The sequence below is a fragment of the Lates calcarifer genome, unplaced genomic scaffold, assembly GCF_001640805.2.
Source record: "Lates calcarifer isolate ASB-BC8 unplaced genomic scaffold, TLL_Latcal_v3 _unitig_1699_quiver_2045, whole genome shotgun sequence".
NCBI lineage: Eukaryota > Metazoa > Chordata > Actinopteri > Centropomidae > Lates > Lates calcarifer.
The window spans coordinates 1-24,287 of NW_026115697.1; the positions used below are offsets into that span (position 1 = coordinate 1).

At 39.5% G+C, this 24,287-nt stretch overlaps 5 protein-coding genes and 2 pseudogenes across 5 annotated transcripts; all 7 read left to right on the forward strand.

Annotated features, from left to right (window-relative positions):
- Positions 1–2,349: 2,349 nt before the first annotated feature.
- LOC108890186 (olfactory receptor 2K2-like) lies at positions 2,350–4,460 on the forward strand (the record flags this gene model as incomplete). Its single annotated transcript, XM_018687012.2, is given in 3 exon segments — positions 2,350–2,769; positions 3,181–3,407; positions 4,096–4,460. Coding segments are annotated over 3 exon segments (1,012 nt in total), but the record flags the coding sequence as incomplete, so codon positions are not given.
- Positions 4,461–5,741: 1,281 nt separating this feature from the next.
- LOC108890187 (uncharacterized) lies at positions 5,742–7,394 on the forward strand (annotated as a pseudogene).
- A 355-nt stretch (positions 7,395–7,749) lies between these two features.
- LOC108890191 (olfactory receptor 146-like) lies at positions 7,750–8,691 on the forward strand. Its single transcript, XM_018687016.2, has one exon. It carries the CDS (start codon positions 7,753–7,755, stop codon positions 8,689–8,691), a length of 939 nt encoding a protein of 312 aa, XP_018542532.1. The 5' UTR covers positions 7,750–7,752.
- Positions 8,692–13,514: 4,823 nt separating this feature from the next.
- Positions 13,515–14,456, forward strand: LOC108890192 (olfactory receptor 146-like). Its single transcript, XM_018687017.2, has one exon. It carries the CDS (start codon positions 13,518–13,520, stop codon positions 14,454–14,456), a length of 939 nt encoding a protein of 312 aa, XP_018542533.1. The 5' UTR covers positions 13,515–13,517.
- Positions 14,457–16,614: 2,158 nt separating this feature from the next.
- On the forward strand, positions 16,615–17,948 carry LOC108890189 (olfactory receptor 52N5-like). The gene is made up of 2 exons (XM_018687014.2): positions 16,615–16,894; positions 17,584–17,948. Exons 1-2 carry the CDS (start codon positions 16,615–16,617, stop codon positions 17,946–17,948), a joined length of 645 nt encoding a protein of 214 aa, XP_018542530.2.
- Positions 17,949–19,280: 1,332 nt separating this feature from the next.
- Positions 19,281–20,222, forward strand: LOC108890194 (olfactory receptor 146-like). Its single transcript, XM_018687019.2, has one exon. The coding sequence runs from the start codon at positions 19,284–19,286 to the stop codon at positions 20,220–20,222; it is 939 nt and encodes a 312-aa protein (XP_018542535.1). The 5' UTR covers positions 19,281–19,283.
- Positions 20,223–22,379: 2,157 nt separating this feature from the next.
- LOC108890190 (olfactory receptor 2K2-like) lies at positions 22,380–23,541 on the forward strand (annotated as a pseudogene).
- The last annotated feature ends 746 nt before the right edge of the window (positions 23,542–24,287 follow it).

Below are 24,287 nucleotides of genomic sequence, written 5' to 3' on the forward strand. Positions count from 1 at the left end.
ACACACCATATAATCACTACGCCTCCCCTTGTTTCCTGTCTGTATCTACTTTCAACTGTTTGAAGATCTAGTCTGAAGATCTTTATAATTCTATACTATTCGCTTGTATGGTGCATTTTATTAAAATCTAATAAAATAAAGTAACTGGTCTCTGGGCATCGAAGAACTTGTGTGCTCTGCACTCAAAGTGAACTTAGAGGTTTGTAAACAGGCTTGGCAAATCATCATCCAGAACTTATCTCCGCTTCATCCAACTTGTATACACCACTGTACAACAAAATAACCAGACACTAAAACAGCTTCTATCACTGTATGAATGAGGATACTTGACCAATAAATTAATTCTGATTGTCCAAGAATATGACTGTCACATAAGTCAGTATCTGAATTTTACATTTTAAAACTTTGTTGTGAACACTAAAAGCTAAAACAGCTTGATCACTCTTGAGAGAAGCTCCTCTGGTAAAAGTAACAGACGTTGCTCTACTATCTGACTATCCTGCATGTCGAAAAATGAGGCAAAAGTAGATAAAAAGTGACACCAAAGAGGGCCTTGACTAAGCATCTGAATGTGACAACTTAGGAGAGACAAAACTTTGGATGGACAGAAACAAAATGGCCAGCTGACATCACCATCCTCAGAATTCATTCTTAATTCTGCATATACAGAAATAAAAACACAAGGTCATACTAGGTATTATGAATAAATGATATGAATGTCTGATTCATATCACAGATTAAAAAATTATCAACAATTATGATAATATGTTCACATTTATTGTGTAATGTAGATTAAACTTTGACAGTTTCTTCTGCAAAGTTAACTTTCTTTGTGATTAGTTGATGAGACGGTGAGTGATCTCAGCAGAGGATGAGGGTCCCTGCAGTGTTCCTGTTTCCTCTCTGTTGTAACCACTAATGAACAGACTGTTGAAGTTGCTGCAACAACAAGAAACAAACAAACAGTGTTGTGTCACTTGTTGCTCATGTCATTGAGACAAAAGTTCACACCCCTCAGGTATCATTTTAGAGACATGAGAATAAACTCACAACAAGATTAGATGTAATTAGGTTGAGGTTGTCATGAACATACACCGATTCAGCCATACCAATTATGATCACCTACCTAATATTGAGTATGTCCCTCTTTTTGGCACACACATGCCCACATGCCCATTGTAGGCACTTTTGGTTGTGGGCTGCGTGTTCTGAAGCTTCTTTATTGGAACCGACATTGACTTCTGCAGCAGTTTAGGCTACAGTAGCTCTTCTATTGGATTGGAAAACCAGGCCAGCCTTTTCCCCCCATGTGCATCAATAGACCTTCGTCGCCTATGACCCTCTTGCCGGTTCACAGGTTTTCCTTCCTTGGACCACTTTAAGTAGGTCCTGACCACTGCAGAACAGGAACATCCCACAAGAGCCGCAGTTTTGGAAATACTCTGACCCAGTCGTGTAGCCCTCATCAAAGTCCGGTCAAATCCTTATCCTTGTCCATTTTTTCTGCTTTCAACACGTAAACTTCAAGGACAAATTGTTCACTAGCTGCCTTATATATTCCACCTAGCACCAGGTGCCATTGTAACAAGATAATCCACGTTATTCACTTCACCTGTCATAATTGGTCATAATGTTAAGACCAATCGGTGCATGGCGCTTGACTTCCAAAACAGAGATTTGAGTTTGTATTAATTCCTAGACTGTAGTTGTACCAGTGGCCAGCAAGTCGCTAAGTAGACACAAACAAATTAATACAAGTTTGGAGTTATCTGAAAGAATACTGGTTCTCATTTAGTGAAGATCCCTTCAACCTCCAGCCTCTGCACCAAGCAAACACACACTGGAGTGCTCTGGTGGCCTGGGAGGCAAACCATGACCAATATCCTCTCCCCTGATTTTGCGGCATACAATACAAGATAAACAGTATATTAAAGAAAATCTCTGATGGCAGCTCAACAAGCAGCTTTATCAGATGTGAAGATGCGAGAGACAGATCAAACAGTTCTACATGGTTAACGCTATATTGAAAATCAAACATGTTTACAGTGGAAATAAATGAAAAAGTTATTTTGAAATCAAAGCCAAATGTTTAATCTTGACACATGAGCCACAGAGGGCAGTTCAGGGTGGGGTTGATGTCTCATTGGTTACCAATGGACACAAAGTAAAATCATTAAAAGCACAACACACTCTTCTCAAGTCAGAGCAACATCAGCGCTCTGATGAGGAGACAGAAACCAAAAACATTTACACTGTTGTGATCATTAGACATCTGTTTATTCTACATCTGGTTTTGAATCTAAACTCATTATCACTGTCTCTGATTCCTGAGAGGTTTCCTCTTTGAAGAGTTTTTGATATTCCTGTCTTTTACAGAACTGTATAGCTTTGGATGGAGAACGTAACAACGTTAACTCCTCTCAAACAGCCCATCGTGTTCGAGCTGGAGGGCTTCCATATACCACCAGGCTATGGCTCTTTCTTGTTCTTCCTGGCTCTGTTAAACTACATTGTAGTGCTGTTGGGGAACGGTGTGGTGGTGTGTGTCATTGTCATAGACAAGAACCTGCACCGACCCATGTTTGTGATGGTTTGTAATCTGGTGGTCTGTGATCTGCTGGGGGCCACTGCGGTGCTGCCTCGCCTCATGATGCACTTTTTGACCGGGGAGAAGAGGATGGCCTACATCCCAGCGATCGCCCAGGCCTTCTCTGTGCACATGTATGGTGTTGCAGTGCAGACTATTCTGGCTGCAATGGCTTATGACAGGTATTGATGTGCATCTGTACATCAAGAGAATTAGTCACAAAGTCAAACTGTTCTTTTACTGTCAAACAGATGATTTCTTTAACAGCCTTGAAATGTTATGAAAGAGCTTTGCTATGGGTCTTGTTTGTTCTTGTTTCTTTCTCCTCATGTCTCCAGATGAGCACGGTATTTTTTAGTTGTAGACAAAATCAAAGTCTCTTCAAGTGCTCTTCTAAGGACTCAAGAATCTTTTATTTTAGTTGTGTCTTTTACTCTGAACAAATCCTCAATGTTTATGTGTTGCAAATAGCTGAACCATGTCAAATCATTCTCCTTAAATAGATGCAAACAGTGTGAGATGCTAGAATCCTGTAAAACTATGTCCTTGACTGCCAACAACTCAGGATTTTTGAAATGTCTATCTCACTGCAGGTACATTGCTGTGTGTGAACCGCTCAGGTATCACGCCATCATGACATCAGCTCGGCTGCACTCCTGCTGTGCCCTGGCGTGGTTTGTTGCTGTGTTGTGTATTGCTGTGCTCTTCGGCTTCCACATGAATGTCCCACTGTGTGGCAATATCATCAAACATGTCTACTGCAGCAACCGTGCCATCCTGAGCCTGGCCTGCAGGTCCACCCCCACAAACAACATCTATGGTCAGTGCATTGGTCTAGAATAAAGCTATAGCTGTATATGTTGTCCCAGTTTTACTAGTGCTGAACTCTTATTATGTCTCCACGCTGGTGATAGTTGTGGCTGGAGGCTTTATGTTTTCCAGTTGTCTGTAGGTAAGTCCAATTTTTGTAAACACAGTATCTCAGCAGCACCTTGAGGGATTGTCTCTCAAATTTTGTACAAACATTCACTTGAACTCAAAGATGAGCTGATGACATTTTGATTGACCTCATGTTCAGGCTCAGAGGGAATTTCACTACATCTGGCACAAACATTTACTTTTACTCAAGGATGAACTGATTCAATTTTAGTGGTAAGAGCCAATGGTCAAGGTTACTGTGACAGCACGAAACACATTTTTGTCCATAACTCAAGAATTCAAACTACAATTAACTGCAACTGGAGTGATTGGCAGAGGCATACAACCCATACAAAGGTGGTAATCCGAGTTTTTCACCTCTTGGCGATTTTTCAGTAGAATGTATTCCTTTCAGCTTACTGCAGTAAATATGGTTTCACTGTTTAAACCAATAAAATACAGGTTTTTAATCTGAATCATTCAAGTAATATCTCTTTACAGTGATCAGTGTGTTATTACAAGAGGGCAAAATAAAGCAAATGGATGACAAGGTGACACGATTTAAGGATTATTGTGATTTTTTTTTCTAGGTCTGTCGATGACCTGGTCTGTGAGTACAGGAATCTTCATCATCATTGCTTTTTCCTACTTCAGAATCCTGCATGCTTCTCTAAAACAAAGTGGAGACAGCTGTGTTCGCAGTAAGGCCTTTCAGACATGTGCTTCACACCTTGTTGTGTATGTGCTCTATGAAATAGCTGCAATGATCATAATCCTGAGTCAGAGGTTCCCCTCAGCCTCCCACAACATCAAGAAGTTCTTCAGCATCCTGTTTATTATCATTCCACCAACCATCAACCCCGTTATCTACGGATTGGTCAGTAAAGAGTTACGTTCCAGCATCATCAAGCATTTTATCAACCAAATCAGTTTAAAGAAAATTAGAGGGGTTTAACCTCTTAAAATCATTGTGTTGCTGATTATTTCCTAAACTGATTCATCTCTTTATCAAAGTTAATATAAAATTTTGTCTAGTGGTCTAAGGTTGTAATCACACTTGTAATAACTGTAATCACTATGTCTCCCCTTGTTTCCTGACTATCTACTTTCAACTGTTGTCAGGACAGTGCTCTACTATCAGACTACCTTTTAAGTTTAAAAAATAGGCTAACGTGTGTTAAAAAGTGACGGCAAAGGGCCCTTGATCAAGTGTCTGAATGTGACGACTTGAGAGTGAAGACATGTTGAACAGAGAGAAACAAAACAACCAGTAGGGGAAAAACAATTCAGTCATAATTCTGCACATAGAGTAATAAAATCATAAACTACGAAGGTCATACTATACATACATTATGAATAAGTTTGAATGTCTGATACATGCAAGTTTCATGAATGAGAAAAAATATAATCAACAATATCTATGATAATATATTCAGATTTTTTTAGTAATCTGGATTAAACTTTGACAACTTCTGTAAAGTAAACTTTCTTCATTGATTAGTTGATGAGACAGAGAGTGTTCTCAGCAGAAGATGAGGTTCCCACTTAGTGTAGTTTCTGCAACAACAAGAAACAAACAGTGTTGTATGACTTGTTGCTTAAGGCTTAACTTCTTTAAATCATCATATTCCTGGTCATTTCCCGAACTGTTTCATCTCCTTATCAAAAATTATATGAGCTTTAGTGGATGGCCATGGTCTAGTGGTCTAAGGTGCATGCCATGCAATCACTATGTCTCCCCATGTTTCCTTTTAACTATCAAATAAATAAAATCTTGATGTTTCACATAATAATTAACATTTTCATATTAAAAGCATTGAAAAATTAAATTTTATAAATTCAACATGTTGTTTGAATATTTTTTTTAAAGTAACTACATAACTTTCAAAAACTTTTACAAAAAAAATAAAACCTATTCAGGGCAGGTTCTGTGGATTATCCTGGTACACAAGGAGCAATTGTTGTTATTTTAGTTAAACACTGATCTTTTCATTTTGTAACACATGAGCAACAGTACATCCTCTCATGTCACTCTTTGGCCTGAGTGGTAACCACACACATAACTGACAGCACCACCCTTAGTACTGGTGAGCCTCTGAGTCAGGCTGTTTTATGGTTGAGTCTGGGTTTAAGTTAATGGCAGTCACAGGACTGCAGCATAGAAACATGCAAAATATCAAAAATAAAAAGGCATGGTGAGTGCAACATTGCAATCTGTCATGGACATCTCTTGGACATGAGTGAGGACACATTACAGGACTTTAGAAGGCCTTGCACTGAACTACATGTGCCGATGCAAATGAGCCAAAATACACCAGTAGCAGCAGCACCAGCAAAAAGGAGAGATCAGCTAGGTGAGGAGAATTCAACTGCTACAAGAGGAAAATCCACCAAGGTGGAAGCACACCTGGTTTTTAAGGTGCAGCGCCTTCATTGCCAAGCCTTTTGATTACATCAAGAAATTGCTGGGACAGAAGCGAAGCAGTTGCCTCATCTGCTTAGCAGAGGAGATTGATAAACATCTCAAAATCCCCTGTAAGGTCTACAAGCAATGCCCAAAGCTACTTACCTGTCTCTGGAGAATCCTCAGTGTGATATGGTGGAGAGTTGTGGCTCAGTGGAGACACGCAGAAGGAGTATGCATTCCAAAAGAGGAGAAATCAAGCAACATCGAGCAGTTTTGTATCTCACTGCTCAGCAGTTCAGGAAGAACTTCTTCAAGATTGTAGCCCAAAGACTCACTGACTTCCTCTTGAAGAATGCCTACTTAGATACCTCAGTCCAGAAAGGGGCAGTCCCAGGAGTCCCCAGATGCCTGGAACACACAGGAGTGGTGTCTCAACTGATCCCAGGTGAAGGAAAACAAAGGTGATCTAGCTGTCGTCTGGCTAGATCTGACAAATGCCTATGGATCCATCCCACACAAGCAGGTTGAAACGACAATGACACGATACCATGTGCCAGAGAAAACTGAGAACCTCATCTTGGATTACTACAAAGATTTCAGGATGAGGGTCTCTTCAGGGCCATGAACACCAGCATGGCACCGACTGAAGAGGTGGACAGTTTCTGTGTCACTGTTCCATTGGTCTTGAGCATGATAGTCAAATCAGCCGAGGTGGAGTGCAGAGGCCTCAAGTCAAAATCTGGAACTCGGCAGCCCCCTGTAAGAGCATTCATGGATGACCTGTCCCTGGGTGCTCATGGTTCCTCCTAAGGCTGGAGCAACTGACCTCATGGGCGAGAATAAGTTTCAAAGAGGCAAAGCTGTAGCATAACATTCTGGTGAGCTCTGTGGCAGTGGGGCTGGACTGGGCAGTTTCCCTTAACCACGCTATGAAAAGACCCATGGTAAAGACAAACTCAGGCTGGTGCAGGACGACATCTGTGCAGAAGTGGAGGAAGAACGCCACAGCAAAATGGTCAGCATGTACCAACAAGGCGCCTGGTCCAGGTGGGATTGAGCAGAACCTCACAAAATCAGCTGATCAGAGCTCTGGACAGCTGAAACACTAAATATCAAGTTCCTCATCCAATCAGTGTATGAGATTCTCCCGAGCCCAGCCAACATACATCTATGGGGCATGACAGACTCTCCCACTTACCAACTGTGCCAGAAGAGGGGCACACTTGAGCACATACTTAGTGCTTGCCCGAAGGCATTGGGGGAAGGGCAGTACCGGTGGTGGCACAAACAGGTTCTGAGGTCACTGGGAAATACAATCTGCACCCCAATCAGGAACACAAAGACCAGCACACCCCCAAAGAGTTCATCACCCTCATCAATGCTGGGGAGAAGGCCCACCAGCAGCCTTGCGCCTCTAGAGGGCTTCTGCTCATGAAGTACCTTGTCTCTCAGTATTGCTTACGTATGCATAAACAAATCTAAGTTTGACAGCTGCAATGACAATCACACCGATTCGTCTATGTTACATCACACATTGTGTAAAGATAATTGATTCCCCAGATGTAGAAATACATCTATAAAAAAGGACATCTTCGGTGCTGTTGGTGAATACTGCCTGTGTGTATTGATGACTAAAGACATAGAGCGTTGTGAGTTAGAGTGTTTAGAAAATGATGTTAGTGTTTCTACTTTAATGTTTTGGAACTTATGAGACAGAGAAGTTAGAGTTTTGTTGTACAGCCAGTATTGCCATTTAACATATATCAAGAATCACTGATACCTATATATTGCCAATATCCTGACACTGACAGAATACTGTCATTTTTGTCATTTCAGGTTGATGGAAAACTACACCTACAACAGTTTGACACTCCAGCTGGAGGGATTAAAGGTCACAAAGAATTTTAAGTATCCTGTCTTTTTCCTGTTCTTTATATCCTACATTGTTATGATGATTATGAATGTAGGCATTTCAGTTCTAATTTTCACTGACAAGAACCTTCACCAGCCTATGTATCTCCTTTTTTGCAACTTGTCAGTCAGTGATATAATTGGATGTACTCATATTTTGCCTCGTTTACTGTCAGACATGTTGCATCCTCCCTCTGAACGCCTCATCAGTTATTATGAATGTGTGGTCCAAGCTTTCACCACACAGCTCTTCGGCACAACTTCCCACACAGTGCTCATGATTATGGCCTTTGACAGATATGTGGCCATCTGCAATCCCCTGCGTTATTCTGCCATAATGAGCAACAAAATGCTGATCAAGCTGACAGTTTCTGCCTGGGGAGTGGCCTTTGTTTTGGTCGGGATTCTGCTCGGTCTGACCATAAGACTGAACCGATGTAGGACTCTGATCACAAACCCTTTCTGTGATAATGCCTCACTGTTTAAACTCTCCTGTGAGAGTGTCTTTATTAATAACGTCTATGGTCTCACTTTCACTGTGGTCCTGCTCACCTCCTCTATAGGCAGCATTGTTCTCACCTATACCAAGATTACAGTAGTCTGTCTGACCAGTAAGAACAAGTCTTTGAACAGTAAAGCCTTGAAGACCTGTAGCACTCATCTGGTTGTTTATCTAATTATGATCTTTAGTGGAAGTACTATCATTACTTTGCATCGTTTCCCCCAGTACTCAGACTACAGAAAACTTTCTGCCATTCTGTTTGTTATTGTCCCTGGAAGCCTCAACCCCATAATTTATGGCATACAGTCCAAAGAGATACAAAGATTCTTATTTGAAATGTTTCGGTCCAAAAAGTGTTTGAAATAAATATATACAATATTTTTTGTATGATTAAAGTAAATCATATCAGACCATGGACAATAAAGGATTTAAAGGATTTTTAGTAAAGGATGGTGTGGCTGCAAAGGATTTTGTGACACTCACTGACATTTATGGAAACAGAAATATCAAGTCAAGCATAGACTAAATATCAAATAAACCACAATCACAAATCAAATAAAGAAAACATGGCAAATTTTCTCTGTAGATGTGAATAGCTTTGTATTTTCAATACTGTACCCTGCTTCATCTAAATAGTCCATGTGATCTGTGTAAACATATGTCAATATTCATTTTTTAAAGACAAATGTGGCCTTCAAACATGTAGGTCAATAAATCAGTTTTAGTGCAACTGTAAACTATTGCACCCCGTTCCTTCCACTGTCAGAACAGTCAGATTGTGTTAATTTTGTGAGTGAAAACTGTGCTGAAAAACTATTTTTCACATGCTCATAAGTGTGTAAGGGCTAAGCCTTAATAAAATTAAATGTATAAATTATTATGACAAATGCAAAGTTGTCGTGCATTTGTGTTACATAAAACAAAAACAACAACAGTAGAAAGACACAGGAAAAAAATGGGACGTAAATAGACTTAGAAGCAGCCCGGTTATTGCACCTGCAAGCCTCAACCCTATTGTTTATGGTGTACAGTGCAAAGAGATATGGAAATTTTTAGCTGACATACTTCAGTCCCAAAAATGTTTGCAGTCAAGGGAAAAATAAATGTTTCCCTTTTTTTCCCTAGTAAAAGACTAAAATTAATCTAAAAACCCCATTGAATGATGAAGAATTGAATTAATGTTCATTTGCAATTAAATATTCTGTTTTTGCTCAAAAATAATGTACTTTGTAAATATCCAAATATTTATGGCAAAATATGTTGCTGCTGCAAAGGATTCTGACATTCACTTATGGATGATCTATGGAAACATAGGTTCAATAAATTCCATATACCTCTTTTTTATGACAAAGGTGGCAATCACCCATGTAGATTAACTAATCTATTTCAAAAGAAGTGCACACAATGACATCAAAACTGACTACAGAGTTCAGTACAGAGTGTACTTGAATGAACTCCGGTCAGTATAGTCCTAAAAAGATTGCAATTAAAAGTTATCAAAAGCTTGAGTTTTTGTCAAAGGGCATGGCCATGGTGGTACCTCAAATTTTGATGTCTGAACATGAGTGTTTAAGAGTTAAGTCCTTTATTGTGAAAATTGTGACATTCTGTTGAAGGGCATGCCTGTGGTGGCGTGGCAAATTTCAATGTTTCGCCAAGAACCAGGAAGTTTATGTAACTCATGCATACGTTGTCCCATCAGCACCAAACTTCATATGTTTGACAAAGGTCCTGGCCTGAGGACATCTATATGCCAACATTCAATTACATACATGGTGCCCCCTACGGGCAACAGGACATGACAAATTTTACATTATGATGTCCTCCTCTTATGGGGGTTGTCCAGATCCACATCAAATGTTGTCAGGAAAGCCTTAAGGTCTTCATGATGCTTTGTGAGGTTTCCTTGAAGGGTGCGTCTGTAGGAGTATGGCTGATGCTTCTCCATGGAGTGGTAACTCAGATAAACAATGTCCACTTAGACCCAAACTGGACATGTTTAATAAGAGTCCTGCCCTATCTACAAGGGTCTTACTCATGAGAGTGGCACTGGAACTGTCTCAACAGGGCCCCCCAGAAATTTCCAAAACCCTCTGCCTGCAAATTGCAACTGACAAACGCAGTAAGTGACTTTTGATTGATTCATTCAGAGTCGAATGATCATGTGATTGTGGAACTGTGTCATGTGACCAGCAGTGACTCCGTGGCTTTCAAGCGACCAACCGTTGCGGGGTGCGAGGGCCTGTTCAACACTGCTGGCAGCTTTACTTACATTGAACGACAGAGCTTAGGTTGTGTTTACACTAACTGCAGAGAAGCTAACTTTCCTCCCAGTTTAGATTACACTAAGAACGAACAGGACAAAACAGTACTGCCCTACTGGTTCTGTCATAACCTTTCTTTTTACATGTATATTCTTCCATCTGTTTCCACTTAGGTTGTTTATTTGCCAATACGCCATCTCTACCATTTCATATTGTTCAGGAAGTGCCCTGGTGGCCTTAAGGTGGTAACCAAGAACCTATGTCCTTGACTGCCAACAACTCAGGATTTTTGAAATGTCTATCTCACTGCAGGTACATTGCTGTGTGTGAACCGCTCAGGTATCACACCATCATGACATCAGCTCGGCTGCACTCCTGCTGTGCCCTGGCGTGGTTTGTTGCTGTGTTGTGTATTGCTGTGCTCTTCGGCTTCCACATGAATGTCCCACTGTGTGGCAATATCATCAAACATGTCTACTGCAGCAACCGTGCCATCCTGAGCCTGGCCTGCAGGTCCACCCCCACAAACAACATCTATGGTCAGTACATTGGTCTAGAATAAAGCTATAGCTGTATATGTTGTCCCAGTTTTACTAGTGCTGAACTCTTATTATGTCTCCACGCTGGTGATAGTTGTGGCTGGAGGCTTTATGTTTTCCAGTTGTCTGTAGGTAAGTCCAATTTTTGTAAACACAGTATCTCAGCAGCACCTTGAGGGATTGTCTCTCAAATTTTGTACAAACGTTCACTTGAACTCAAAGATGAGCTGATGACATTTTGATTGACCTCATGTTCAGGCTCAGAGGGAATTTCACTACATCTGGCACAAACATTTACTTTTACTCAAGGATGAACTGATTGAATTTTAGTGGTAAGAGCCAATGGTCAAGGTTACTGTGACAGCACGAAACACATTTTTGTCCATAACTCAAGAATTCAAACTCCAATTAACTGCAACTGGAGTGATTGGCAGAGGCATACAACCCATACAAAGGTGGTAATCCGAGTTTTTCACCTCTTGGCGATTTTTCAGTAGAATGTATTCCTTTCAGCTTACTGCAGTAAATATGGTTTCACTGTTTAAACCAATAAAATACAGGTTTTTAATCTGAATCATTCAAGTAATATCTCTTTACAGTGATCAGTGTGTTATTACAAGAGGGCAAAATAAAGCAAATGGATGACAAGGTGACACGATTTAAGGATTATTGTGATTTTTTTTTTCTAGGTCTGTCGATGACCTGGTCTGTGAGTACAGGAATCTTCATCATCATTGCTTTTTCCTACTTCAGAATCCTGCATGCTTCTCTAAAACAAAGTGGAGACAGCTGTGTTCGCAGTAAGGCCTTTCAGACATGTGCTTCGCACCTTGTTGTGTATGTGCTCTATGAAATAGCTGCAATGATCATAATCCTGAGTCAGAGGTTCCCCTCAGCCTCCCACAACATCAAGAAGTTCTTCAGCATCCTGTTTATTATCATTCCACCAACCATCAACCCCGTTATCTACGGACTGGTCAGTAAAGAGTTACGTTCCAGCATCATCAAGCATTTTATCAACCAAATCAGTTTAAAGAAAATTAGAGGGGTTTAACCTCTTAAAATCATTGTGTTGCTGATTATTTCCTAAACTGATTCATCTCTTTATCAAAGTTAATATAAACAAATAGAAACAATAGAAACAAAACAACCAGCTGACATCACCATCATCAGGACCTGCTCTTAGCAGGGGAAAAACAATTTAAATAATCAATATCTATGATAATATATTCAGATTTTTTTAGTAATCTGGATTAAACTTTGACAACTTCTGTAAAGTAAACTTTCTTCATTGATTAGTTGATGAGACAGAGAGTGTTCTCAGCAGAAGATGAGGTTCCCACTTAGTGTAGTTTCTGCAACAACAAGAAACAAACAGTGTTGTATGACTTGTTGCTTAAGGCTTAACTTCTTTAAATCATCATATTCCTGGTCATTTCCTGAACTGTTTCATCTCCTTATCAAAAATTATATGAGCTTTAGTGGATGGCCATGGTCTAGTGGTCTAAGGTGCATGCCATGCAATCACTATGTCTCCCCATGTTTCCTTTTAACTATCAAATAAATAAAATCTTGATGTTTCACATAATAAACATTTTTGTATTAAAAGCATTGAAAAATTAAATTTTATAAATTCAACATGTTGTTTGAATATTTTTCTTAAAGTAACTACATAACTTTCAAAAACTTTTACAAAAAAAATTTAAACCTATTCAGGCTTGGGGCATGACAGACTCTCCGACTTGCCAACTGTGCCAGAAGAGGGGCACACTTGAGCACATACTTAGTGCTTGCCCGAAGGCGTTGGGGGAAGGGCAGTACCGGTGGTGGCACAAACAGGTTCTGAGGTCATTGGGAAATACAATCTGCACCCCAATCAGGAACACAAAGACCAGCACACCCCCAAAGAGTTCATCACCCTCATCAATGCTGGGGAGAAGGCCCACTAGCAGCCTTGCACCTCTAGAGGGCTTCTGCTCATGAAGTACCTTGTCTCTCAGTAGTGCTTACGTATGCATAAACAAATCTAAGGTTGACAGCTGCAATGACAATCACACCGATTCGTCTATGTTACATCACACATTGTGTAAAGATAATTGATTCCCCAGATGTAGAAATACATCTATAAAAAAAGGACATCTTCGGTGCTGTTGGTGAATACTGCCTGTGTGTATTGATGACTAAAGACATAGAGCGTTGTGAGTTAGAGTGTTTAGAAAATGATGTTAGTGTTTCTACTTCAATGTTTTGGAACTTATGAGACAGAGAAGTTAGAGTTTTGTTGTACAGCCAGTATTGCCATTTAACATATATCAAGAATCACTGATACCTATATATTGCCAATATCCTGACACTGACAGAATACTGTCATTTTTGTCATTTCAGGTTGATGGAAAACTACACCTACAACAGTTTGACACTCCAGCTGGAGGGATTAAAGGTCACAAAGAATTTTAAGTATCCTGTCTTTTTCCTGTTCTTTATATCCTACATTGTTATGATGATTATGAATGTAGGCATTTCAGTTCTAATTTTCACTGACAAGAACCTTCACCAGCCTATGTATCTCCTTTTTTGCAACCTGTCAGTCAGTGATATAATTGGATGTACTCATATTTTGCCTCGTTTACTGTCAGACATGTTGCGTCCTCCCTCTGAACGCCTCATCAGTTATTATGAATGTGTGGTCCAAGCTTTCACCACACAGCTCTTCGGCACAACTTCCCACACAGTGCTCATGATTATGGCCTTTGACAGATATGTGGCCATCTGCAATCCGCTGCGTTATTCTGCCATAATGAGCAACAAAATGCTGATCAAGCTGACAGTTTCTGCCTGGGGAGTGGCCTTTGTTTTGGTCGGGATTCTGCTCGGTCTGACCATTAGACTGAACCGATGTAGGACTCTGATCACAAACCCTTTCTGTGATAATGCCTCACTGTTTAAACTCTCCTGTGAGAGTGTCTTTATTAATAACATCTATGGTCTCACTTTCACTGTGGTCCTGCTCACCTCCTCTATAGGCAGCATTGTTCTCACCTATACTAAGATTACAGTAGTCTGTCTGACCAGTAAGAACAAGTCTTTGAACAGTAAAGCCTTGAAGACCTGCAGCACTCATCTAATTGTGTATCTGATCATGCTTTTTAGTGGAATGATAATTGTAATGTTGCATCGTTTCCCCCAGTACTCAGACTACAGAAAACTTTCTGCCATTCTGTTCGTTATTGTCCCTGGAAGCCTCAACCCCATAATTTATGGCATACAGTCCAAAGAGATACAAAGATTCTTATTTGAAATGTTTCGTTCCAAAAAGTGTTTGAAATAAATATATACAATATTTTTTGTATGATTAAAGTAAATCATATCAGACCATGGACAATAAAGGATTTAAAGGATTTTTAGTAAAGGATGGTGTGGCTGCAAAGGATTTTGTGACACTCACTGACATTTATGGAAACAGAAATATCAAGTCAAGCATAGACTAAATATCAAATAAACCACAATCACAAATCAAATAAAGAAAACATGGCAAATTTTCTCTGTAGATGTGAATAGCTTTGTATTTTCAATACTGTACCCTGCTTCATCTAAATAGTCCATGTGATCTGTGTAAACATATGTCAATATTCATTTTTTAAAGACAAATGTGGCCTTCAAACATGTAGGTCAATAAATCAGTTTTAGTGCAACTGTAAACTATTGCACCCCGTTCCTTCCACTGTCAGAACAGTCAGATTGTGTTAATTTTGTGAGTGAAAACTGTGCTGAAAAACTATTTTTCACATGCTCATAAGTGTGTAAGGGCTAAGCCTTAATAAAATTAAATGTATAAATTATTATGACAAATGCAAAGTTGTCGTGCATTTGTGTTACATAAAACAAAAACAACAACAGTAGAAAGACACAGGAAAAAAAATGGGACGTAAATAGACTTAGAAGCAGCCCGGTTATTGCACCTGCAAGCCTCAACCCTATTGTTTATGGTGTACAGTGCAAAGAGATATGGAAATTTTTAGCTGACATACTTCAGTCCCAAAAATGTTTGCAGTCAAGGGAAAAATAAATGTTTCCCTTTTTTTCCCTAGTAAAAGACTAAAATTAATCTAAAAACCCCATTGAATGATGAAGAATTGAATTAATGTTCATTTGCAATTAAATATTCTGTTTTTGCTCAAAAATAATGTACTTTGTAAATATCCAAATATTTATGGCAAAATATGTTGCTGCTGCAAAGGATTCTGACATTCACTTATGGATGATCTATGGAAACATAGGTTCAATAAATTCCATATACCTCTTTTTTATGACAAAGGTGGCAATCACCCATGTAGATTAACTAATCTATTTCAAAAGAAGTGCACACAATGACATCAAAACTGACTACAGAGTTCAGTACAGAGTGTACTTGAATGAACTCCGGTCAGTATAGTCCTAAAAAGATTGCAATTAAAAGTTATCAAAAGCTTGAGTTTTTGTCAAAGGGCATGGCCACGGTGGTACCTCAAATTTTGATGTCTGAACATGAGTGTTTAAGAGTTAAGTCCTTTATTGTGAAAATTGTGACATTCTGTTGAAGGGCATGCCTGTGGTGGCGTGGCAAATTTCAATGTTTCGCCAAGAACCAGGAAGTTTATGTAACTCATGCATACGTTGTCCCATCAGCACCAAACTTCATATGTTTGACAAAGGTCCTGGCCTGAGGACATCTATATGCCAACATTCAATTACATACATGGTGCCCCCTACGGGCAACAGGACATGACAAATTTTACATTATGATGTCCTCCTCTTATGGGGGTTGTCCAGATCCACATCAAATGTTGTCAGGAAAGCCTTAAGGTCTTCATGATGCTTTGTGAGGTTTCCTTGAAGGGTGCGTCTGTAGGAGTATGGCTGATGCTTCTCCATGGAGTGGTAACTCAGATAAACAATGTCCACTTAGACCCAAACTGGACATGTTTAATAAGAGTCCTGCCCTATCTACAAGGGTCTTACTCATGAGAGTGGCACTGGAACTGTCTCAACAGGGCCCCCCAGAAATTTCCAAAACCCTCTGCCTGCAAATTGCAACTGACAGACGCAGTAAGTGACTTTTGATTGATTCATTCAGAGTCGAATGATCATGTGATTGTGGAACTGTGTCATGTGACCAGCAGTGACTCCGTGGCTTTCAAGCGACCAACCGTTGCGGGGTGCGAGGGCCTGTTCAACACTGCTGGCAGCTTTACTTACATTGAACGACAGAGCTTAGGTTGTGTTTACACTAACTGCAGAGAAGCTAACTTTCCTCCCAGTTTAGATTACACTAAGAACGAACAGGACAAAACAGTACTGCCCTACTGGTTCTGTCATAACCTTTCTTTTTACATGTATATTCTTCCATCTGTTTCCACTTAGGTTGTTTATTTGCCAATACGCCATCTCTACCATTTCATATTGTTCAGGAAGTGCCCTGGTGGCCTTAAGGTGGTAACCAAGAACCTATGTCCTTGACTGCCAACAACTCAGGATTTTTGAAATGTCTATCTCACTGCAGGTACATTGCTGTGTGTGAACCGCTCAGGTATCACACCATCATGACATCAGCTCGGCTGCACTCCTGCTGTGCCCTGGCGTGGTTTGTTGCTGTGTTGTGTATTGCTGTGCTCTTCGGCTTCCACATGAATGTCCCACTGTGTGGCAATATCATCAAACATGTCTACTGCAGCAACCGTGCCATCCTGAGCCTGGCCTGCAGGTCCACCCCCACAAACAACATCTATGGTCAGTACATTGGTCTAGAATAAAGCTATAGCTGTATATGTTGTCCCAGTTTTACTAGTGCTGAACTCTTATTATGTCTCCACGCTGGTGATAGTTGTGGCTGGAGGCTTTATGTTTTCCAGTTGTCTGTAGGTAAGTCCAATTTTTGTAAACACAGTATCTCAGCAGCACCTTGAGGGATTGTCTCTCAAATTTTGTACAAACGTTCACTTGAACTCAAAGATGAGCTGATGACATTTTGATTGACCTCATGTTCAGGCTCAGAGGGAATTTCACTACATCTGGCACAAACATTTACTTTTACTCAAGGATGAACTGATTGAATTTTAGTGGTAAGAGCCAATGGTCAAGGTTACTGTGACAGCACGAAACACATTTTTGTCCATAACTCAAGAATTCAAACTCCAATTAACTGCAACTGGAGTGATTGGCAGAGGCATACAACCCATACAAAGGTGGTAATCCGAGTTTTTCACCTCTTGGCGATTTTTCAGTAGAATGTATTCCTTTCAGCTTACTGCAGTAAATATGGTTTCACTGTTTAAACCAATAAAATACAGGTTTTTAATCTGAATCATTCAAGTAATATCTCTTTACAGTGATCAGTGTGTTATTACAAGAGGGCAAAATAAAGCAAATGGATGACAAGGTGACACGATTTAAGGATTATTGTGATTTTTTTTTTCTAGGTCTGTCGATGACCTGGTCTGTGAGTACAGGAATCTTCATCATCATTGCTTTTTCCTACTTCAGAATCCTGCATGCTTCTCTAAAACAAAGTGGAGACAGCTGTGTTCGCAGTAAGGCCTTTCAGACATGTGCTTCGCACCTTGTTGTGTATGTGCTCTATGAAATAGCTGCAATGATCATAATCCTGAGTCAGAGGTTCCCCTCAGCCTCCCACAACATCAAGAAGTTCTTCAGCATCCTGTTTATTATCATTCCACCAACCATCAACCCCGTTATCTACGGACTGGTCAGTAAAGAGTTACGTTCCAGCATCATCAAGCATTTTATCAACCAAATCAGTTTAAAGAAAATTAGAGGGGTTTAACCTCTTAAAATCATTGTGTTGCTGATTATTTCCTAAACTGATTCATCTCTTTATCAAAGTTAATATAAACAAATAGAAACAATAGAAACAAAACAACCAGCTGACATCACCATCATCAGGACCTGCTCTTAGCAGGGGAAAAACAATTTAAATAATCAATATCTATGATAATATATTCAGATTTTTTTAGTAATCTGGATTAAACTTTGACAACTTCTGTAAAGTAAACTTTCTTCATTGATTAGTTGATGAGACAGAGAGTGTTCTCAGCAGAAGATGAGGTTCCCACTTAGTGTAGTTTCTGCAACAACAAGAAACAAACAGTGTTGTATGACTTGTTGCTTAAGGCTTAACTTCTTTAAATCATCATATTCCTGGTCATTTCCTGAACTGTTTCATCTCCTTATCAAAAATTATATGAGCTTTAGTGGATGGCCATGGTCTAGTGGTCTAAGGTGCATGCCATGCAATCACTATGTCTCCCCATGTTTCCTTTTAACTATCAAATAAATAAAATCTTGATGTTTCACATAATAAACATTTTTGTATTAAAAGCATTGAAAAATTAAATTTTATAAATTCAACATGTTGTTTGAATATTTTTCTTAAAGTAACTACATAACTTTCAAAAACTTTTACAAAAAAAATTTAAACCTATTCAGGCTTGGGGCATGACAGACTCTCCGACTTGCCAACTGTGCCAGAAGAGGGGCACACTTGAGCACATACTTAGTGCTTGCCCGAAGGCGTTGGGGGAAGGGCAGTACCGGTGGTGGCACAAACAGGTTCTGAGGTCATTGGGAAATACAATCTGCACCCCAATCAGGAACACAAAGACCAGCACACCCCCAAAGAGTTCATCACCCTCATCAATGCTGGGGAGAAGGCCCACTAGCAGCCTTGCACCTCTAGAGGGCTTCTGCTCATGAAGTACCTTGTCTCTCAGTAGTGCTTACGTATGCATAAACAAATCTAAGGTTGACAGCTGCAATGACAATCACACCGATTCGTCTATGTTACATCACACATTGTGTAAAGATAATTGATTCCCCAGATGTAGAAATACATCTATAAAAAAAGGACATCTTCGGTGCTGTTGGTGAATACTGCCTGTGTGTATTGATGACTAAAGACATAGAGCGTTGTGAGTTAGAGTGTTTAGAAAATGATGTTAGTGTTTCTACTTCAATGTTTTGGAACTTATGAGACAGAGAAGTTAGAGTTTTGTTGTACAGCCAGTATTGCCATTTAACATATATCAAGAATCACTGATACCTATATATTGCCAATATCCTGACACTGACAGAATACTGTCATTTTTGTCATTTCAGGTTGATGGAAAACTACACCTACAACAGTTTGACACTCCAGCTGGAGGGATTAAAGGTCACAAAGAATTTTAAGTATCCTGTCTTTTTCCTGTTCTTTATATCCTACATTGTTATGATGATTATGAATGTAGGCATTTCAGTTCTAATTTTCACTGACAAGAACCTTCACCAGCCTATGTATCTCCTTTTTTGCAACCTGTCAGTCAGTGATATAATTGGATGTACTCATATTTTGCCTCGTTTACTGTCAGACATGTTGCGTCCTCCCTCTGAACGCCTCATCAGTTATTATGAATGTGTGGTCCAAGCTTTCACCACACAGCTCTTCGGCACAACTTCCCACACAGTGCTCATGATTATGGCCTTTGACAGATATGTGGCCATCTGCAATCCGCTGCGTTATTCTGCCATAATGAGCAACAAAATGCTGATCAAGCTGACAGTTTCTGCCTGGGGAGTGGCCTTTGTTTTGGTCGGGATTCTGCTCGGTCTGACCATTAGACTGAACCGATGTAGGACTCTGATCACAAACCCTTTCTGTGATAATGCCTCACTGTTTAAACTCTCCTGTGAGAGTGTCTTTATTAATAACATCTATGGTCTCACTTTCACTGTGGTCCTGCTCACCTCCTCTATAGGCAGCATTGTTCTCACCTATACTAAGATTACAGTAGTCTGTCTGACCAGTAAGAACAAGTCTTTGAACAGTAAAGCCTTGAAGACCTGCAGCACTCATCTAATTGTGTATCTGATCATGCTTTTTAGTGGAATGATAATTGTAATGTTGCATCGTTTCCCCCAGTACTCAGACTACAGAAAACTTTCTGCCATTCTGTTCGTTATTGTCCCTGGAAGCCTCAACCCCATAATTTATGGCATACAGTCCAAAGAGATACAAAGATTCTTATTTGAAATGTTTCGTTCCAAAAAGTGTTTGAAATAAATATATACAATATTTTTTGTATGATTAAAGTAAATCATATCAGACCATGGACAATAAAGGATTTAAAGGATTTTTAGTAAAGGATGGTGTGGCTGCAAAGGATTTTGTGACACTCACTGACATTTATGGAAACAGAAATATCAAGTCAAGCATAGACTAAATATCAAATAAACCACAATCACAAATCAAATAAAGAAAACATGGCAAATTTTCTCTGTAGATGTGAATAGCTTTGTATTTTCAATACTGTACCCTGCTTCATCTAAATAGTCCATGTGATCTGTGTAAACATATGTCAATATTCATTTTTTAAAGACAAATGTGGCCTTCAAACATGTAGGTCAATAAATCAGTTTTAGTGCAACTGTAAACTATTGCACCCCGTTCCTTCCACTGTCAGAACAGTCAGATTGTGTTAATTTTGTGAGTGAAAACTGTGCTGAAAAACTATTTTTCACATGCTCATAAGTGTGTAAGGGCTAAGCCTTAATAAAATTAAATGTATAAATTATTATGACAAATGCAAAGTTGTCGTGCATTTGTGTTACATAAAACAAAAACAACAACAGTAGAAAGACACAGGAAAAAAATGGGACGTAAATAGACTTAGAAGCAGCCCGGTTATTGCACCTGCAAGCCTCAACCCTATTGTTTATGGTGTACAGTGCAAAGAGATATGGAAATTTTTAGCTGACATACTTCAGTCCCAAAAATGTTTGCAGTCAAGGGAAAAATAAATGTTTCCCTTTTTTTCCCTAGTAAAAGACTAAAATTAATCTAAAAACCCCATTGAATGATGAAGAATTGAATTAATGTTCATTTGCAATTAAATATTCTGTTTTTGCTCAAAAATAATGTACTTTGTAAATATCCAAATATTTATGGCAAAATATGTTGCTGCTGCAAAGGATTCTGACATTCACTTATGGATGATCTATGGAAACATAGGTTCAATAAATTCCATATACCTCTTTTTTATGACAAAGGTGGCAATCACCCATGTAGATTAACTAATCTATTTCAAAAGAAGTGCACACAATGACATCAAAACTGACTACAGAGTTCAGTACAGAGTGTACTTGAATGAACTCCGGTCAGTATAGTCCTAAAAAGATTGCAATTAAAAGTTATCAAAAGCTTGAGTTTTTGTCAAAGGGCATGGCCACGGTGGTACCTCAAATTTTGATGTCTGAACATGAGTGTTTAAGAGTTAAGTCCTTTATTGTGAAAATTGTGACATTCTGTTGAAGGGCATGCCTGTGGTGGCGTGGCAAATTTCAATGTTTCGCCAAGAACCAGGAAGTTTATGTAACTCATGCATACGTTGTCCCATCAGCACCAAACTTCATATGTTTGACAAAGGTCCTGGCCTGAGGACATCTATATGCCAACATTCAATTACATACATGGTGCCCCCTACGGGCAACAGGACATGACAAATTTTACATTATGATGTCCTCCTCTTATGGGGGTTGTCCAGATCCACATCAAATGTTGTCAGGAAAGCCTTAAGGTCTTCATGATGCTTTGTGAGGTTTCCTTGAAGGGTGCGTCTGTAGGAGTATGGCTGATGCTTCTCCATGGAGTGGTAACTCAGATAAACAATGTCCACTTAGACCCAAACTGGACATGTTTAATAAGAGTCCTGCCCTATCTACAAGGGTCTTACTCATGAGAGTGGCACTGGAACTGTCTCAACAGGGCCCCCCAGAAATTTCCAAAACCCTCTGCCTGCAAATTGCAACTGACAGACGCAGTAAGTGACTTTTGATTGATTCATTCAGAGTCGAATGATCATGTGATTGTGGAACTGTGTCATGTGACCAGCAGTGACTCCGTGGCTTTCAAGCGACCAACCGTTGCGGGGTGCGAGGGCCTGTTCAACACTGCTGGCAGCTTTACTTACATTGAACGACAGAGCTTAGGTTGTGTTTACACTAACTGCAGAGAAGCTAACTTTCCTCCCAGTTTAGATTACACTAAGAACGAACAGGACAAAACAGTACTGCCCTACTGGTTCTGTCATAACCTTTCTTTTTACATGTATATTCTTCCATCTGTTTCCACTTAGGTTGTTTATTTGCCAATACGCCATCTCTACCATTTCATATTGTTCAGGAAGTGCCCTGGTGGCCTTAAGGTGGTAACCAAGAACCTATGTCCTTGACTGCCAACAACTCAGGATTTTTGAAATGTCTATCTCACTGCAGGTACATTGCTGTGTGTGAACCGCTCAGGTATCACACCATCATGACATCAGCTCGGCTGCACTCCTGCTGTGCCCTGGCGTGGTTTGTTGCTGTGTTGTGTATTGCTGTGCTCTTCGGCTTCCACATGAATGTCCCACTGTGTGGCAATATCATCAAACATGTCTACTGCAGCAACCGTGCCATCCTGAGCCTGGCCTGCAGGTCCACCCCCACAAACAACATCTATGGTCAGTACATTGGTCTAGAATAAAGCTATAGCTGTATATGTTGTCCCAGTTTTACTAGTGCTGAACTCTTATTATGTCTCCACGCTGGTGATAGTTGTGGCTGGAGGCTTTATGTTTTCCAGTTGTCTGTAGGTAAGTCCAATTTTTGTAAACACAGTATCTCAGCAGCACCTTGAGGGATTGTCTCTCAAATTTTGTACAAACGTTCACTTGAACTCAAAGATGAGCTGATGACATTTTGATTGACCTCATGTTCAGGCTCAGAGGGAATTTCACTACATCTGGCACAAACATTTACTTTTACTCAAGGATGAACTGATTGAATTTTAGTGGTAAGAGCCAATGGTCAAGGTTACTGTGACAGCACGAAACACATTTTTGTCCATAACTCAAGAATTCAAACTCCAATTAACTGCAACTGGAGTGATTGGCAGAGGCATACAACCCATACAAAGGTGGTAATCCGAGTTTTTCACCTCTTGGCGATTTTTCAGTAGAATGTATTCCTTTCAGCTTACTGCAGTAAATATGGTTTCACTGTTTAAACCAATAAAATACAGGTTTTTAATCTGAATCATTCAAGTAATGCATGCTTCTCTAAAACAAAGTGGAGACAGCTGTGTTCGCAGTAAGGCCTTTCAGACATGTGCTTCACACCTTGTTGTGTATGTGCTCTATGAAATAGCTGCAATGATCATAATCCTGAGTCAGAGGTTCCCCTCAGCCTCCCACAACATCAAGAAGTTCTTCAGCATCCTGGTTATTATCATTCCACCAACCATCAACCCCGTTATCTACGGACTGGTCAGTAAAGAGTTACGTTCCAGCATCATCAAGCATTTTATCAACCAAATCAGTTTAAAGAAAATTAGAGGGGTTTAACCTCTTAAAATCATTGTGTTGCTGATTATTTCCTAAACTGATTCATCTCTTTATCAAAGTTAATATAAACAAATAGAAACAATAGAAACAAAACAACCAGCTGACATCACCATCATCAGGACCTGCTCTTAGCAGGGGAAAAACAATTTAAATAATCAATATCTATGATAATATATTCAGATTTTTTTAGTAATCTGGATTAAACTTTGACAACTTCTGTAAAGTAAACTTTCTTCATTGATTAGTTGATGAGACAGAGAGTGTTCTCAGCAGAAGATGAGGTTCCCACTTAGTGTAGTTTCTGCAACAACAAGAAACAAGTGTTGTATGACTTGTTGCTTAAGGCTTAACTTCTTTAAATCATCATATTCCTGGTCATTTCCCGAACTGTTTCATCTCCTTATCAAAAATTATATGAGCTTTAGTGGATGGCCATGGTCTAGTGGTCTAAGGTGCATGCCATGCAATCACTATGTCTCCCCATGTTTCCTTTTAACTATCAAATAAATAAAATCTTGATGTTTCACATAATAATTAACATTTTTGTATTAAAAGCATTGAAAAATTAAATTTTATAAATTCAACATGTTGTTTGAATATTTTTCTTAAAGTAACTACATAACTTTCAAAAACTTTTACAAAAAAAATTTAAACCTATTCAGGCTTGGGGCATGACAGACTCTCCGACTTGCCAACTGTGCCAGAAGAGGGGCACACTTGAGCACATACTTAGTGCTTGCCCGAAG